This window comes from Ostrea edulis, chromosome 4, assembly GCF_947568905.1.
Source record: "Ostrea edulis chromosome 4, xbOstEdul1.1, whole genome shotgun sequence".
Taxonomy (NCBI): Eukaryota; Metazoa; Mollusca; class Bivalvia; order Ostreida; family Ostreidae; genus Ostrea; species Ostrea edulis.
The window spans coordinates 89,007,499-89,026,652 of NC_079167.1; the positions used below are offsets into that span (position 1 = coordinate 89,007,499).

Consider the following 19,154-nt stretch of genomic DNA (forward strand, 5'->3'; position numbering starts at 1 on the left):
GCGATAAATGTCTTTGCGACATTTGGGATATCGTAAGGCGCTACGGCATAAGGGCTACAGCTTTAATACGGACATCGGGCAATTTCTCGCACGGGCTCACGGGGAGAGATTGGGACGTATTTGCGTATCGTAAAGTGGCTGTTTATGTGGATGTAACTCTAAGACCGTGCAATTATAAAACCTCTGCAAAGGAATTCGTACGGAGCCTGTGCGGCTTTCGCACATTCTTCTCACGATTTTCTTGTCTCAAATGTCCTAAAAAAATATTGTATTTGCTTTCTGATCAGCACATGTCTTTCGCCAAATGATCGGAGAGGGGTTGTGCAATACATGTCTACGGGCTTACGATGTTTGAAAAGTATAACTCTTAACTAAACAAAATCGTAGAGAACACGGTGTCTGAGACTCCGTACGAAAATCTCGCAGCTTCCGCCGATCGCTGCACGAATGCCGCACGGAAAGGTAGATACGGCCAGATTTATACGGTCTCCGAAGTAGCACCACAGGCCGCAAATAAACCAAACTTTTTTTCCCCATACGATTTTTGGGGAGGAGACTACGTCGTTTTTGTTTACATTATATACGGATATCATGCCTATGTCGTTTTTGTTTACATTATATACGGATATCATGCCTATGTCGTTTTTGTTTACATTATATACGGATATCATGCCTATGTCGTTTTTGTTTACATTATATACGGATATCATGCCTATGTCGTTTTTGTTTACATTATATACGGATATCATGCCTATGTCGTTTTTGTTTACATTATATACGGATATCATGCCTATGTCGTTTTTGTTTACATTATATACGGATATCATGCCTATGTCGTTTTTGTTTACATTATATACGGATATCATGCCTATGTCGTTTTTGTTTACATTATATACGGATATCATGCCTATGTCGTTTTTGTTTACATTATATACGGATATCATGCCTATGTCGTTTTTGTTTACATTATATACGGATATCATGCCTATGTCGTTTTTGTTTACATTATATACGGATATCATGCCTATGTCGTTTTTGTTTACATTATATACGGATATCATGCCTATGTCGTTTTTGTTTACATTATATACGGATATCATGCCTATGTCGTTTTTGTTTACATTATATACGGATATCATGCCATATTTTGCATGGACTCTCGTTAAGAGACCCCGCGCGATCTCCATAAGTCTCTCTCGGAAATCGTACGGAGCCCTTGCGATAACTGTGCGATAGCCTTTGGAATACCCCAAGAGACTGCAAGATTAATTATTTACCCAAATGTCTTCGAAATATCGTGCGTTTGCTGTCTGATCAGCGCACTTCTTCCGCCTGCCGAAATCGTGCAATACATTGTACAACATTTGCAATGGCTACGGACTCATAAGTTTAAAAATTTCTGTAATATTAAACTAAACAATATTGCAGAGGCCACGGATTCATTGATTCCGTTCGAAAACCTCACAGTTAGTTACTGAAGCCACCCGGTACATGTAGATACGACCAGGTCGCGGACTCTTTGGGAGCATCGCAGGCCAAATGTACATTCGTCTGTTAAACCAAAACGGCTAGTTGTAGTGGGTGCACCATAAAAGGAGAAAATCCTTGAGATCTTGCGCCGCCTAAGTGACGTGTACATATGCAATACATGTACCTCCAACACTAAAGAGTTCTGATAAAGTAATTTTGATAAAACGGTTTTACCATTTCCCGTCGGTAGAACAGCATAAATCCTTTCCTTTTGTAAAAGTTTTTATAACCACTCTAGTTATAAATCCTTAAACGGCAAATTCAATATATTACAAATTTCTTCGGTAGTCGTTATTTTGAAGGTGTGTTGAATCAACCAATCAAATTAAATACCGAAATTTTGGTAAGCCTCGTTCTGACGTTAGAAAGTTATGGCGTATCTTTACCAGACTCTCTGCTCTTCGGATATTTACGGAAAAAGCAGAAGTCTGGTTGCACGAGACTATATTAATAAGGCGCCCGCTTCATAACCTGGGGAAGGTCACGGGTTCGATTCTTAATCCCGGCACCGCATCATAGTTAATGACTGTTCCTTCGCCAAGCACCTGATGGGTAGAAGTGAATACCATAGGTCCTTCGGATATGACCATAAAATTTAGGTCATATACCATAGTAGGTGCTGGTGCGATAAAGATATGACCGTGAGCGCCATGCTTAAATTTAACTTTGGGATATATTCACCTACAGTTGGAATGTCTCTATATAAATTAAAAATTGTCGAATGGGAACAGAAAACATACATACAAACAAAACAAAGCATATTGGGAGAACTTTCTGAAATGTTTCTTTACGTTTGGTGAAATCACTCCATCTTTATTCCCGCACCAACAACAAATATGCAGCAGTGTGTGTGTGTGGGGGGGGGGGGGGTCTATTTGCAGTTCTTCGGCCTATCAGTCGCTGGTACTTCAGGATTTGATTTAGATGTCTGAAATATTGTTTTACTATTCTGAACCGAAAACATACATGTAATTTTCCCCTTCCTTGCGGGAACATTTATTAACGCCAACAGTATGGTTGGCGTGCATATCGCCAGTTTAACAGTCATCCCGATGTTTGTGTATACTTCCCGTTAAATGACATTGATCTAGTAAACTAAAATTAAGAACATTATTGGAAGAAAATGTATTTGCAATAGTGCTTGATAAAACTCAAATAAACGATACTTTATATCAGAATTAATTGAAAATATTGTATTTTATATCAGGGTCACCCCAGGTATCACATTCAACTTGCAAAATAGACATGCAAGGAAGAGTCCAAACAGATTTTTTCCGAAAGAAGAATGTTCTAAACATTAGATGAGAAAGTGAAGCTGTCAAACAGTGGTCAGTCTCATATAAAGAAAAGTAAGAGTAGGATAAACACGGACCCCTGGGCATACCAAAGAAGGGAACAGATACCTAAGAGGAGTAAGCATCCCCTGTTGATCTGCCACACCCGCCGTGAGCCCCATATCTTGATCAGGTAGATAGAGTAATTCGTAGTCAAAATCAGTTTATATAAACAGCCTAACAACTGGATGAAATACGTCAGACATCATTCTACCTAATGACAGGTTGTATTTGTAAATTATATCGTTATAATGACCATAGAGTTTGCGAAATGTTGACTTTGCGCGAGACTGTTGAAACCCCTGTAACACCAACTTATTTGTCAGTAGCCTGCCTCGATTTAAAACATGGTCATACACAGAACATCCTGAAGTCACCCTGTTTGTCATAAAGTTGAGTTGTTATTTTGTTGATGATATCTATGTTCAATAAAATATCCAAATATGAAGCATATGTAGAAGATTCTGGTGTCTTTTCAAATTGACATATGAGTGAAAATGAAAATTGTTAATAGATAAAAAGTCGATATATTTGAATATTGATTTGAAGGCTACAGCAAAAAATGTTTTCTTCTCATGTAGAAGCTTTTGAATAAATATCAACTTCAGAGCACTTGTGCGAAGAACGAGAGTGGTGTTTAACAGAGTATTGTTTTGGATGACTGGTCATTAGATATACATGTGTTCCATTTTTGTCTTGAAGAAGCAGCTGTCTATGATGTCAAGAAACCTAGTCTTTAATTTGTCGTGAGAAATGATCGTGTAAAGTGTTTAAAAACTCATACGTTTTGATGTTGTTGATTTGGTAAAAATTTTGTGATTTCAAATTTATTAAAAGTTCATTGGAATTATTTTTACAATACACATTTGATTTACACTACTTCTCGCATATCCTTTCCACAGCCATAGCGTGTCCTCCCACAGGGTTCAGCTCTTATGAAGTTGGAAATAACATAATTTAGTCCATGCACTTATTTGACACTCCATGCTAACTGTGCTGTCAAAAAACATCCCAAGGTTTTTGATACATGAAGCACTAGTGAGAAAATTTCTCTAATTGGTTTGGAGAACATTCGAGGTCCTAATACATAACCCTGCGGAACACCAAAGTGGAGTAGGAACTCTCTGAACAATGTAAAACCAACAGTAATTTGTTGACTTCGGCCAGAGAGATACATGTGAGACCTAATCCATGACAGAACCGATCCCGTGACACCAAAAGCATACACCACACTCCTGATCAGAATACTGGGTTAATAACGTCGAATGAGGCTGAAAGATCAAGCATCACGATGTTTTATCTATTAGCAATAATTATTTTCATTCATATGTCAATTCGATATATCCCATGGCCAGTGAACTCGAAATAAAGACACCACAGAATCTTTTATCTGCTTCATACTTAAGATATGTTTTGGTCCCCTACCGACGAAATCGAAGGGGACTTTAGGTTTGCACCCTGTCCGTTCGTCAGTCCAACAAATCAGTTTTCCGCACTTTTTTCCTCTGTTCTTGCAGATATTTATTTCATACTAAGTATATTGCTTTGCCATAACAAGTTACAGATCAAGTTTGAATTTCGTCTCTGTCCGTTGATTTTTCACTTAAGTTATGACCCTTGGACTAGCATTGGTTATAAGTTTTTCGGACTGTCTTTATATTATGCTTGCAGGTATTCAATTTTAAAATATTTGGTACATTGCTTTGCCGTAACAAGTTACAGATCAAGTTCGAACTTGGTTTCAGTCCACTGTTTTGTTTTGTTTTTTGTTTGTTTGGTGGGTTTTTTTTAACTAAATTATGGCCCTTAGACTTAGAAAAATAACATGGATTATCAGTTTCCGGACTTTTTGTTGTTGTGCCCATAAATATTCATTTGATATTTGACATTGCTTTGCCGTAACAAGTTACATATCAATTTTAATTTTTTTTTTCTTGGTCTAGTCTTTGTACCTGAATAGTAGTTGATTTCCAACCATTTTCATCCTGGTTCCCCAATCTTACCTTTTACCATAACTATATAATGAACTTCGAATATTGTTGCGGTCCAATAATTTTTGCAACCAGTAGGGGACTACATGCTATGCAATACTCTTAGTGCTTGTTGAACATGATCGTCATTTTCAACTATATCAACATCACGAGTAGTAATGACATATCCAGCTGGATTATAGTGAATAGTTGAAAGAACATTTACGTGGATTATATTTAAGATGGTGTATATCTAGGCACTGTAAAGTTTGTAATTAAAAAGTTTGGATGCGATAGTAGGAGTATATTGGTAGGAAATTCAGGGTGCAGACTTGAACTTGAAATACGACAGGAAACAAGACTGAACTTTTTTATGGCGAAGGATGTTGCTAATGTTGACAGCATCTATCCCTTTGTTAGTAAATTTAAGGAACCGGCGGCATGAATCCGAAGGATTATTATCCGTAACCCGCGGTCGCTTAAAGGGCCTGTGATGGGCAATATGTTTCTCTTGCAGTGGACAATTTGTTCCAACTATATAGAGTTCGATTCAAAATAGTTTCTATGGGCGCAGGTATTGCCTTTTTGAACTAGCCAATCAGCGATTTTTCAGAACTTCAATAAGCCTCGCTTTGAGTTCCGAATAGTGTCCAAACGCATGTGGCCAGTATATAAACGTCTAGATGATTAAAATTAGCATTGTCATATAAACCCAATTTATGGCAGTATATTGCTGCCATCACTTCTCAGATGTTGTTTTATAGGATAATTATGTTCACTTGTCAGTTAATTATATCGACTTGTCGGAGAGAAAAAATCCTCGTTCATATTTTCTTATTTTTTAATTCTGATATGCTAATGTAATTTGCCGACATTGAAATAATCATCTGACAAGTCAACTAAAAAATAATCATGTTGACTTGTCAGATCTTTAAGTCGGCTTGTCAGATCATTATGTCAACTTGTCAGATTACCATGTTGTTAATTGGATAGCACATTTTGGACATGAAAGCATTTTTACATACACATAATTAACTGAAAAGTTTACATAAATATCAGACAAGTTTGGACTAGACTTCAAGTTCATTTCTTTGATGAAATTTAAGGAAGGTCAATAATGGTGTCTTTTATCAAAATTCCAGTGGGAGGGGTATTTCAAACAGACACACCTACCTAGCATGTCCATACAATGATTGTACATCCACCATTCCATGGTTCAAATTTTTAATGGACGCTAATTATAAAAAATCCACACAGTTTTCATTCTTTTCTTGGTTTAATATAATGAGTATAAAGCAAATCTGTTGATTAAGTAAACAATCATTTAGTAATAAAAGGAATTTTTGTTGTTGTTTAGAATAAGGATATCGCAACTCTTGTTAAGAAACCTTAATACAGTGTACATATAAACAGTCTCTCTATTACACATTAATACAATGGAATTTTATTCCAGTTAATACATACAATTATGTAAATGTCTATACAATAGGCTAAGCATAGTGATCAACGACACAACAATCACTGAGGCTGTAAGAAACCATAAGATCTCCAGAAATTTTATTATCTAAATTTCAAATTCTTTTTTCTTTCCATCTGCTTACTTTCGTACCCATAATTAACATAAAATCATCATTTCACATTAAATCAATAATTGTTTTAATATTTATCTCCAATTCACATGATAATAATAAAAAAAAATTCATTGTAACATCATTAACATGACAATGCTTTCAGAGATCATTTTTTGAAAGATATCTCCCTTCATTTTCTTTCATCATATGCAATAGATGAATAAAAATTTAATTTTACATGCACTGGATTTTGACACATCTGACTAGAACATATTGCACTTAGTATAAGTACATTTATACTTCAACCAATCAATCAAAACCTTGCGCAAATTGGTGCACCTGCACAGGATAGTATATATATTTAGCATAATACCGATAAACACCTACTGCACAATTGTGCATCTACATAGGATAGCATATATATAATTATATATGTAGCATAATATACCATTATGTGGTATCTAGTTAGTAATCTGAACACAAAATTATGTATAGTATTATGTACTATAAGTCTGTGGAATTTCTGAATTTGACACAATACAGATATAAGACTAGACATGTAAAATATATAGATATATATATAGATATACATTAGCATTATAAAGTTAGGGTAAAAGTAGGAATACATAGTGATTAGATTGCACTTCATTATAACATTATAAAGTTAGGGTAAAAGTAGGAATACATAGTGATTATAGATTGCACTTCATTATAATGGGTGGTAAGTATGTTATGGTTCATGTATATATTTTTTATCAAAACTTGCCCAGAGTGTCCTTTTTCAGTTTACCATCATACACACTATTTAACAAAAATGTCTATAAACAAAAACACAACAATCATTATCTGATACTGGTCATGTCTATAAACAAAAACACAACAATCATTATCTGATACAGGTCAGGACGAAGCCTGTGGTGGTTTTAAACAAAATATTTAAATAAATCCATGTTATCCTCAAGTAAAAACATAAAATATTTAAATAAATCCATGTTATCCTCAGGTAAAAACATAAAATATTTAAATATAAAATATTTAAATAAATCCATGTTATCCTCAAGTAAAAACAAAATATTTAAATAAATCCATGTTATCCTTAAGTAAAAACATAATTTTCAATCAAGGGAAAGTACAGTATCGGTCAAAAGAAGATAATTTTATAGTATCGGTCGATAGAAGATAATTTCACAGTGGTTACTAGAAGATAATTTTACAGTATTAGTAAATAGAAGATAATTTTCAATCAAAGGAAATATTTCAAATTGTTATTTGTTTCAAATTGCCATTGACATGGAATTTCTCAAAACATTTGGTACTAATGACTAGATGTGTCAGCATATTTCTTATTGTCTATTAGTATTCAGTAGCTATAAGTACTCTGTCTCTATAGGTACTATGTCTCTATAAGTACTGTCTCTATATAAGTACTCATTTGCCTCATGGACTCAATGTAGCTATAAGTACTTTGTCTCAATAAGTACTTAGAATCTAGATGTACCATGATTTTGACATGACACTATCTATACAGCCTAACTATCACATATGATACTATACAATACTGTAAAGGAACAATCTATTATTTCTCAGCTATATGAAATTCCCCCTAAAATCTACTGATTTTTTTTTACCCAATTCAGCATATTTTTAGCCACATTACAACTATGTCTAGCATTCTGTTACAAAGTTAACATACACGTTCTGTTGTCTACAGTGTACAAGATCTGTTTGAGATCTCATGTCTAGGTAAAACATTTAATGTGTGCAAAGCCTGGAATGTACACTATCCAGAAAGACAGAGGATACTTCAACTCAAACAACATCACAGTGTAACATGTTACTTATAGACCAGCACGATCATTCACTGAAATATATACCGTGGAATCATTTTAAATCGTGGGGGCCAATGTTCGTGGGTAAGCAAAATTTTGCTCGTTCGTGGGGACGCAATTTCATGGGCAAGTGATACGATGTCACTAGGAGAGATAACTCTACTTGCTTTAAAAAAACGTTCGAGGACACGTAAATACATGGAGTGACCAACGGAATCCACAATCATCAATCCCCCGCGAACAATGATGATTCCACAGAATTACTAAAAATAAAGGGCACCATACCTTGTCAAATTTCTATAGAGAGGTCTTAATGTTCCTTTTCAATTCTTAAAAACATGCATTTATGTTCCATTTTCATAAATCATTCTATCATTCAGTTTTAAAAGCAAAAGAGTTCTTTAAAATTTTGGAACCAAATAACATATTCTTTTTTGGCAAGAAGAAAATCAGTACATTGTAAAAAACGCCATGGACAATTTTACCTGAGAGTAAAAGAAATATACGGTTCATAATACACAAAAAAATATTACCCTCTGACATTATCGCAAAGTATCATGTGTATGAATACTCTCAAAAAATTTATTTACATTGCTTAGAAATGGAACATTGTTCTATAAAAAGAGAGCAAGAATGGCTCGATCACTTCTAAAATATGACATGGTATTGGTAATTGAATATAAAGCAGCACAAGAGGGAGAGGGTATAAGCAGATAATATAGCACCTAAAAATACGTATGTATACAAAATAAAGGGGCAAAAATATCTTGAAATATCGGAGAGATGGTTTTGAGCTGTGCAAAAATAATGTTAACAATTCATATATATCACAAAATTAGAAAAAATGGTGGGGGGAGGGGAAAAAATGTCATGTGCAATTGCACTAATACTATTTCACATTTTGAATGTCACTTGATAGAATATGATTGTCTACAAAACAAAACAAAATTGTTCTACAAGTAAATTCTTTTATGCATTGATATGCAACATTTGTTTTAAACTATCAGTAGTATCACATTTCTGTGAACTGGTCATTTACTGGTTCCCTTCCCATGGTGCTATGCTGTTGTTCTTAGCTGGGACGTTCAGACTAAGCAGCGTGGCATCAGACTTTCGTTTATCTGTCAAGATTGGAAATGAACGAGGAACTTCCAGGTTGCTCCTTCGCCTCGGGTCGCTTGCATTCATTGACCTTGTGCGGCCTGGTTCGTCGGAGCGCCTCCTAGTTTGTCCGGGGGAAAGCCCACTGAAAAAATATTCAATATGTGATATATATAAAGATTCTAATAGATGTAACCATAGTAAATTAATCTTTAGTACATTGCAGTACCTGATGAGTTAAAACAAATTATATGTACTAAAAGTTATTAGATTTAAGCAGGAAAAAGGATTTGTTTTTCATATAAATTTGAACATTATCTAGATTCTATAGTTTGAAGACTTACATATGAATTATGCCAGAAAAGATTATGAACTAGTCTTTATAAGAATTATTACAAATAATGTACATACAACCATGCGTCTTCCTCAAGAACAATACATTATGTTCAATGAACATGCAGTTCTTTTTCCAATTAGATATAATCATATTATTTTGCATATATGAACTTGAACAGGTGCATTGCAAGTTACATGAATTCTAAATGACATGTATCTGATTGATGCACATATGCATGAAAAAATGTCAATTCTATGAGTGCTTATTTAAGATGCATACACACTTGTGAACATTCAATTCCTATAACGAATAACAATAAACACATGAATGACTAAACTATAGGTATATATTGGAATACACATTATATATGTAAGACTCTAAAGTGCGATGGTCGCTCCAAAGTGCGATGGTCTGCGCCAAAGTGCAATGGTCACGCCAAAGTGTGATGGTCTGCACCATAGTGTGATGGTTTGTTAACGTTACAGACGCCAAAGTCCGATGGCCACGCCAAAGTCCGATGGTGCGGAGTTCAGTAACGTTTGTGACGTCACGTCATTGTGACGTAATTTTTAACATCTTTCAAAATAAAACCGAAGAAATGCAACACAGACGACAGCAACGGCAAGGTATACATGGTTGAGTACATTTGTTGTCGAACTATCTACTTCGCCCAAACATTCTTTAATTCATGATCATTTATTACTTGTGACGTACATGTAATAAAATCCTGGGGATATGCTATAATGCAAAACATTCTATACGATTTCGCGTTGGAAAATTTTGTGTTTAATAACACGACATCTAGCTGGTAATGAAATAAGTTGAACTTCTTATTTTTTATGCATGGATTTTGCACTGATATTTTAGTGAAACAACACAGGGTTGGTACAGTCTGAACCAAAACACGTTGTCGTTTACAAACCAATGGATTTCGGCGTGTCACACCATCGAACTTTGGCGTGTCAGACCATCGCACTTTGGCGCATGAGTGTGGACCATCGCACTTTGGCGTGTCATACCAAACAGGGTTTGGCGCAGACCATCGGGGTGTGGCGTGACCATTGCACTTTGGAGTCTCATCACACTTTGGAGTCTTACATATATATATATATATATATATATATATATATATATGCTTTCATGATATAATCCTGTAAATATTCAATTGCAGATTGTGAAAACAAAACCCATCCTGATTATATATAGAATTAATAGCCATTAGCTGGTGGATTAATACCAATCTATTCTGCATAGTATTTTCTAAAACATGATCCATTTTTCTACAGAGAGAAAATGAGGAAGCTGTAACTAGCTTTGTCATTTTGTGTGAATCTCCTTTCTCACATATCAAGTCTTTGTCTACTTTTACCCTCCACTGAGCCTCTAATTCAGTCCCCTTCACTGAGCCACTAATTCAGTCCCCTTCACTGAGCCACTAATTCAGTCCCCTTCACTGAGCCTCTAATTCAGTCCCCTTTACCGAGCCTCTAATTCAGTCCCCTTCACCGAGCCTCTAATTCAGTCCCCTTCACTGAGCCACTAATTCAGTCCCCTTCACTGAGCCACTAATTCAGTCCCCTTCACCGAGCCTCTAATTCAGTCCCCTTCACTGTGCCACTAATTCAGTCCCCTCCACTGAGCCTCTAATTCAGTCCCCTTCACTGAGCCTCTAATTCAGTCCCCTTCACTGAGCCTCTAATTCAGTCCCCTTCACTGAGCCATTAATTCAGTCCCCTTCACTGAGCCACTAATTCAGTCCCCTCCACTGAGCCTCTAATTCAGTCCCCTTCACTGAGCCTCTAATTCAGTCCCCTTCACTGAGCCACTAATTCAGTCCCCTTCACTTAATTTAATTTATATGCATTGTAAAGCACCTTTGAGCGTACATAGTGTATGAAAAGGGTGCTATATAAATATGGTATTATTATTATTATTATTAATTCAGTCCCCTTTACCGAGCCTCTAATTCAGTCCCCTTCACCGAGCCTCTAATTCAGTCCCCTTCATCGAGCCTCTAATTCAGTCCCCTTTACCGAGCCTCTAATTCAGTCCCCTTCACTGAGCCTCTCTGATCCAATAATTCAGTCCCCTTCACCGAGCCTCTAATTCAGTCCCCTTCACTGAGCCTCTAATTCAATCCTATTGATTTTTTTAAAATTAACATGGCAGTAAGTAGACACCAAAATGCCAATCAAATAAAGCATTTCAAAATTTAAATTTAAAAAAAACCCGTTGGCTCACATTGGTAACCATCATCTAACAGAAAATGAGAGCATGGAGAAGACATGTTGGGTTTGTAAATTTTAGAAGTCTCACATTAGACAAGCTTTCTGTGACAAAATAGGACAGCTACTTAAAGACTCCTCCATCATTGTTAGCAATCTCTCACCAGAGGGCGCATTACGCTGCGCTACAACACCTCTGTCAACTTCTGAATGTCAAGATTCTTGGCAAAACTTATTTCTACCTATAGCATTATAAAGTATGATTTTACAAGTTTTAGTGTTAAGCTTGAAATCTTACAGTAAGTTCACAAAAACAACGAACTCCATGATTATTCTAGTATTATTGGATAAATGAATGAATGAATATTTATATAAAACCTTTTAATTCGCTCAGGTGTCTCATATTTACCAGCTTCTGCGTTTATAAAATTCAGACAAGTGTTTGATTTGCTTAGATATGATCATTACAGTTTGATATGCTAAGTTAGTTTTAGTACGTTTTGATATGATTTTTAGACGTTGACAGAGGTATAAGTGGAGCGTAGCGGGAATGATAACTCTGGGTAGAGATTGCATTGTTGGCCTGAAGGAGACTAAGTAAATCCTCAAACCGACTCATTTTCATCACATATCTATATGTTTATCAATAGATTTTCCTCAACTTTTTAAATTTGTTAGGGTTGATCCAGAGGTGCAGTAGAGGATATGGTAGACACAGACTCTAATATACAAGAACATTAAAATGCCATACTCTATGTAAAACCATTCCATTCATGAAACCCACTGTTAGAAGCAGCATAGTTAAGACATTGATACTAGACATGTTGTGTTAGGCTTTTTCTGACATACCCCTTGTTATAATTTGTTTTAATGCAGCATTACATTGTTAGATGCAGTATAGTTACAGGTATGCTTCACTGAATATGCAGCATGATGCTGTTATTAGCCAGAGATGAATGAAGCATGGCTGTGAAGCAGTTGATTCTACCCTTACGCTTACCCTGCTTCTTAACAAGTCCTGGAAATTTACTCTGTGATAACCTGTTCGTACAATATTAGGAGAAAAAATAGAATTTTAACCTCATAAGAAGAACTAAAGCGGTTAGAAATGAAGTGTGAGTCATTACTATCAAAGGAAACACAGGAATATTTCACACCTTTTGCTTTGGCAACAACTATTGGGTTAAAATGTTAGCATACTCATCATCGCATAATGGAGGTCATCGAGTAAAAATTGTCAACCAGAATATTGAATTATTCAAAGAAGAAATACTGGGTAGAATCAACAGAGAAAATGGATTTCATTACGTAAAAATAATTGAAATGAATCTTTAAAACAAAGAATTAAAAGTTTCAGATTGTTGAGTGAAATAGTGAGAATGGATGAGAGGGGCATACACAATCTTATACCTACCCAATAGTTGCAGAAGTTGCTTGAATATATGTTGGTTTAATTCTTACGCTTGAAATAAAATTACAAACCAAAAATTATCATCCTTGTTCACTAATCAACTCTTTTACCTTTCACTACCCTAATTCTTTTCCAATATTTTGTGACAAATTCCTTCAATGTATCACATTTGATGGAGAAAATTTCAATTATTCAAAACACTCACAAACAACATGCACATCATACATTTCTTGTCTTTATACTTATCAATATACAAAAGCTAGTATTTTTAACAAAAATATTAAAACTTGCATTTCTAAAACTATGTTATGTACTGGTTTTTTTTTTTTTTTTTTTTTTTTTTTACTATTTTCTGTGTTCTATTCTTACAATCAAAGGGGATTAACTCTTTATAATCCATCCACAAATCTAAAGCGTCCTCTGCCCTTCTGTTATATTTGGAAGTGTTAGAAAGCATATACCCCAATACCTCTGAAAAATTTCCAGTTATATAACTTTTTAAGAACACATAATGAACGTATTCAAAGCAGCTAAAGCAGTTTTGTCTGTTTACAAGAGAGTAACTGTAACATTCAGCTGGTATGTATATTTCCCACATTTGTCAATGAGAGATTCTTGACACCATAAATTGTTTTATAATCTATGAATATGTTCATAGGACAAGCTACTGTCAGTAAATGCTAGAAGTTGGCTTGTAGAGCTTGGTAACTATTCGAGCACGCTCAAGCACAACCCATGTTAACAGCTGCTAGAAAAGATTAGTACCAACCTCCCGCACCAGGGTTCATTTATGTCTGGCTAATATGTATCATCTCCAGCCCAATAAACTTCAGAAAAATTATCCATTACTCATGATAAAAAAAATGTCAAAAATATTCTCTTTCAATACAATAATCAAACAAAAATTTAAAAAATATTCTCTTCCATTATCTCATAATAAACAAATTTCAATAGATTAATTAATTGATTAATTAAAGGTAAAGTGGGAGTTATTGGACTGTGATCGCTGACGTCTGTGAAGGTGAATACATTGGATTTAAGCATCGATCAGCACAGGTATAAGTTTTTCCCTACATCCTCTGGTCTCTGTTTATGATTTATACTCCTGGTTAGATAATATTAATTTTCCTTTTATAATCACATAAAGCACCATAGCTGCAACAGGAAGTGGTTTGACTGAAGCATAATCAAGAGAAAATTTTCCCACACCAGATTTTATAGTATAAAGGATCCTAAACCAAACCTTTAAAAGGTTAAATTTCTTCCTGAAAGCATAAAAAGCCAAGTAATTTTCAAACATAACACCAGTAGAGAAAATATTATGGATACTGTGCTGAAAAGCTGACAAATAAAATTCAGTCATGTGATGAAACTTACTCGTGACTAGTCCAACTCAATATAGAACCTTGTTAAAGGTAGAAAGAGCCATAAATTAAGGGGAGACAATGTGAATGAGTTTACATACTTATCTACCCTTTCATACAATACATAGGTATTTATATGTCAGGCTTGGATTAAAATGCTGTTTGTGTCCCCATGGAAAACCACCAGTTTAGGTAGGTAAATGAAACATTTCATTGTTCTTTTTATTCATCAAATGTACAATTGGATAGCATTCAATTTTACATGAAACGTCAAGTAAAAAGGGGAACAAACAAAATTTTGATTTAAGCCTTGTGAATATGAAAAAGGTGGACAAGTTTAATCTATCGTGTATACAGGCATACAAAGAGGTTTACCTTCTTTTGTTTAAATCTGGGGGCACAACATAAATATCACAACATAAAGTAATTAAAAATACTTTTAAATACATGCAAGTGTTGGAAATCAAAATTTACTAAAGATCGAAAAGTGCTTTACAATTGAACAGTACTTGTAGTGCTTTGCATATAAAGTATGAGAAATTTCCAAACAATATGGTGTATTTATTAGGGAAAAAAGGCAAAAACTCAATATAGGAACTTGACAACCTCATAAACTAACAATAAATCCAGCACCTTGGAATAGTCTTAATGAAGCAAAATAACTACCTACAGCACAACATTAAAACACTTGTACGCTTGGTGTAGAACACTGGGTACACATAGTATTGAAGAGTGCTCCACTGTCCAGCCCTACTCGTGTGAACAAATATCTATTAAGCCATAAAGCACACCAGAAAACCTGACAAATGACTTAACAAAAACAGGTTTGTCACACATCCTTACCTCCTTAGCAGGCTGCTATCGGAGCCCTTTAGAAATCTGAGCAAAATGGACATACTCTTTACTATGAGAGTTGATTTCAAGGAAAATCAGAGTGAATTTTCAGAAATAAAGATTCAACAAGATTCTGTACATAAATGTACATGAATATACACAACTTGTGTTTTGAAGAAATGAAATTGTGTAAATCAAGTAACGTATAACAGCAGATTTGATATGTCTGAAGTCTTGAATGAACAGGTATTTGTGAGAAAATGACAAAAACAAATGCACATACACATAGTTTCACCAGCCATCATTTTATACCAATCCAAAAAACTGACCCATACATAGATTCTAATTTCAAACACAAGCACAGTAATGTAAAACCAAACTTAACTGGTTTATCAATAATATCAACACTAGACCTGTTTACCTATTCACGGAATAATCAGAAATTAAAATGATGTATGGCTTTATAAGACTGGACATTTGTTATCAAGATTTCAATTATCAATAGTTTGAGATTGAAAGAAAACTATAAGCACAGAAAATAAACTTTTATTAAAAATAACCTGGTGCATGTTCTCTCCCATGCAGAGCATTTTAGCATAATTGCACTATTCTCGTGATTAAAAATAATTCAAAAATTAAAGTAAAAATGTTAAAAGAATATCACATCTGTTTTTTGGGTCTCAATCTGTACGGCATATTTTCAAATGCAAGTCCGTAAAAATGAAGGAGAAATCGTACAAGTAAACAGGTCCAGATCACTCTAACACACTCTCTACCATTGATAAAATCCACATTTCTCTACAGCCAGATGTCATGCAGTGAATGAATCTGAAGTCTACCTTGAAGACGTGGGAGTTTGTTTCATATCCATGTCCTTCAGGTTCCCTGTGCTGTAGGAATGCATTGGCGTGATGGAGTGAACAGGTGAATCTCCGCTAATGTCCGAACTCGCCTCCCGTTCACTAGACGTGCTGCGACGATGAACCTTAGGACTGGGGGTCTGGCGCTTGATCTGGGTCTTTCCACTTCCAAATCCAAAGAATCTACAATGAAATTCTGCCTGTGATATACACAATAATTTTAAGACGGTATACTACATCGTTATAATGGCTGACTTCCTTTTAAAACATGAATACAAATATCAGCAATATTTGCGTATTCCTTTTAAATTTGATTGCCTAGCTGGGTAGCTCAGTCAGTTAATGTGTCGACTGCTGAACTGTGGATTGCGGGTTTGAGTCCCGCTGGGGTTTTAAATTTTGTTCAGATTACTCTTGACTAAAACTGCATTTTTTGACTAAATAAAGTAAAATTTGAAAGTTTTAAATTTCAAAATATTATTGTACATATCCTCCACTTGTCATCCATATCAAATTGCTCTGCTGTGTTATTTTTTTTCTACTAAAAGTATAACTAGAAAAACATTGAATTTAACAAAGTCTATTTCAAAGAGATGGAGAGAAAAAATTAAATCAATGTCAGTAAGGATACAGTTTTAGTTTCATGTTCTCAGCTTCTGAAGTTTCTTATCGCTTGTATAGAAATTGCTGAAATTTACATCTGCATCAACTGCCAACAAATGCCAACTAATAATGAACATGTCGATTTCAATCATGTTGTGATCAGCTCTGGACAGAGGACCGATCAAAAAATTAAAACCTGACACAAAGAAAATCAACACTAAATCTTCATGGTCAGTAAATCTTTGTATAATTCTTTTAGTTGGCTATTAAAGCCTTAAATAACAAATGACCTCAACATACTCTTTGTAAAAGTCTCTTTCACAAAGAATATCTTCTTGATACAAATTTAATGCAATGCACAAAAGCAGAAACAGATTAGTTAACAGTAAATAATTTGATGCACATCTTATAATCTCACTGATACATGTATTTTAAAGTTTAGAAAATAATTTTAAAGAACTAACCTTCTCTTCATAGGCTGATTATGGGCCGTTTCCTTCAGGTTTATGTACTGGTCGGATCGAACAAAACGGGGGTAGCTATCTTTCTTCATGAGTAGATATATATGTTCCTGGGCCGGATCAAATATATACCTGTAATGGTGGACACATACAAGAGGCTGTGTATAGGTATAGGTATAAGTACTCTCACACAATCTCTTCTTAAATCTCACATTAGGTCAACATCAAACATACTGTAGATTCCTTATCTTAAATGAGTACTTAATTCTGCAATCTCGCTGATTTTCTTCAAATCACAAGAATGTAAAATCGCAAGTTCACACTTCCAGAAACAACTAAGTAGGTTGTTATGGTAAAAATTCCTTACAATAATGGGAACACTTCCTTCAGCAGTCAGAAACAAAATAACAGATACATTTCTGTCCCAGCCTGCTGCACAGATAAGTAACAATTGTTAGACCTGGCAATTAGAGCACCCTTTACGCAATGCATGAAGACTCATCATACAAACATTTGTCTTTTAGCAATTAAATTAAGGTGAGAAGATTGATGATGTAGAAATTGATCTAAGACTCTTTTATTTTCATAAATGGTGAAACCATCACTGTACAGAAGTGTGGATTAGACAAACTAATTTAATATATAATTACATCTGACACTTAAAATCTAATTAAGCATATCTATATGATGAAGTTGCTCGTACCTTTGCATGCATGCTTTGAGTTTTAGCTTTAAAATGGAAGAAAGAGTAATCTCTCTTGTATTTTCGTCAAACCAATACAATCAATTTTTAAGTCTTAATGAATACCAAGTAATATAAAAAATGATAAAAAAATAAAATAATGATATCAAATAAATTACTAGCTGGTACAAATGATTGTAATGAAACATTTGATTCAACTTTAAATTGTTGGACGATAAGCATTTACTAGAATTTCTATGATTGCAGTTTTATTCTATTTGCTTATTATGAGTCCATGAATACTAAAATTTCAAATGCACATGAAAGAAGATTTTAGAAAATGCAAGGGTAGCTTCTCATGTTTTGATGCAGATATCAATTCCTCACTTTTAATAAGGAATCTACTTTTATTGTACCTAAGAGCACAGTCCTAAAGTTTAACGTTACCTTAGAGTGTCCGGTTCTCTCACATACAGTATACCTTAGAGTGTCCGGTTCTCTAACATACAGTATACCTTAGAATGTCCAGTTCTCTAACATACAGTATACCTTAGAGTGTCCAGTTCTCTCACATACAGTATACCTTAGAGTGTCCAGTTCTCTCACATACAGTATACCTTAGAATGTCTCGTTCTCTAACATACAGTATACCTTAGAGTGTCTGATTTTCTTACATGAAGTTTACCTTAATGTGTCTGGTTCTCTAACATGAAATTTACCTTAGAGCATCTGGTTTTCCTTTCATTTCCCCCCGATTTCTGTTTACTGTTTCTAATGTTTTACTGTCTATATTGATTTCTTTTGGTGCTCCTGCTGCTAAGTATTCTCTGTAAAAAACAAATTAAATATGTATCATGTTTCAAAATATTATGCTACACCGGTGTTGCCAAAATGTACACAATGCTGTGTGACTTGTGTGTATCCTGAATGAATAGAAAATGTGTACATGTATGTCTTTTATTGTATAATTACTATTCAATATGTTTTATGCATTATTGAAATTTTTATTGTACATGCATTACAAATTTCCCTAAATAAAATA

The 19,154-nt window shown here is 34.6% G+C and overlaps 1 protein-coding gene across 35 annotated transcripts in view; it reads right to left on the reverse strand.

Annotated features, from left to right (window-relative positions):
* Positions 1 to 6,091: 6,091 nt before the first annotated feature.
* LOC125668304 (regulator of G-protein signaling 6-like) overlaps positions 6,092 to 19,154 on the reverse strand; it is a 47,415-nt gene continuing 34,352 nt past the window's right edge. For 7 of the 35 annotated variants that reach the window (XM_056164192.1, XM_056164196.1, XM_048902253.2 and 4 more), the window contains 5 exons: positions 18,832 to 18,939; positions 17,434 to 17,562; positions 16,346 to 16,549; positions 13,312 to 13,359; positions 6,092 to 9,480 (listed from right to left, as the gene is read on the reverse strand). In XM_056164192.1, the coding sequence (XP_056020167.1) occupies positions 9,270 to 9,480; positions 13,312 to 13,359; positions 16,346 to 16,549; positions 17,434 to 17,562; positions 18,832 to 18,939 (700 nt within the window). In that variant the 3' untranslated portion in view covers positions 6,092 to 9,269. The other 28 variants (XM_056164209.1, XM_056164217.1, XM_048902263.2 and 25 more) reach the window with 18 other exon arrangements.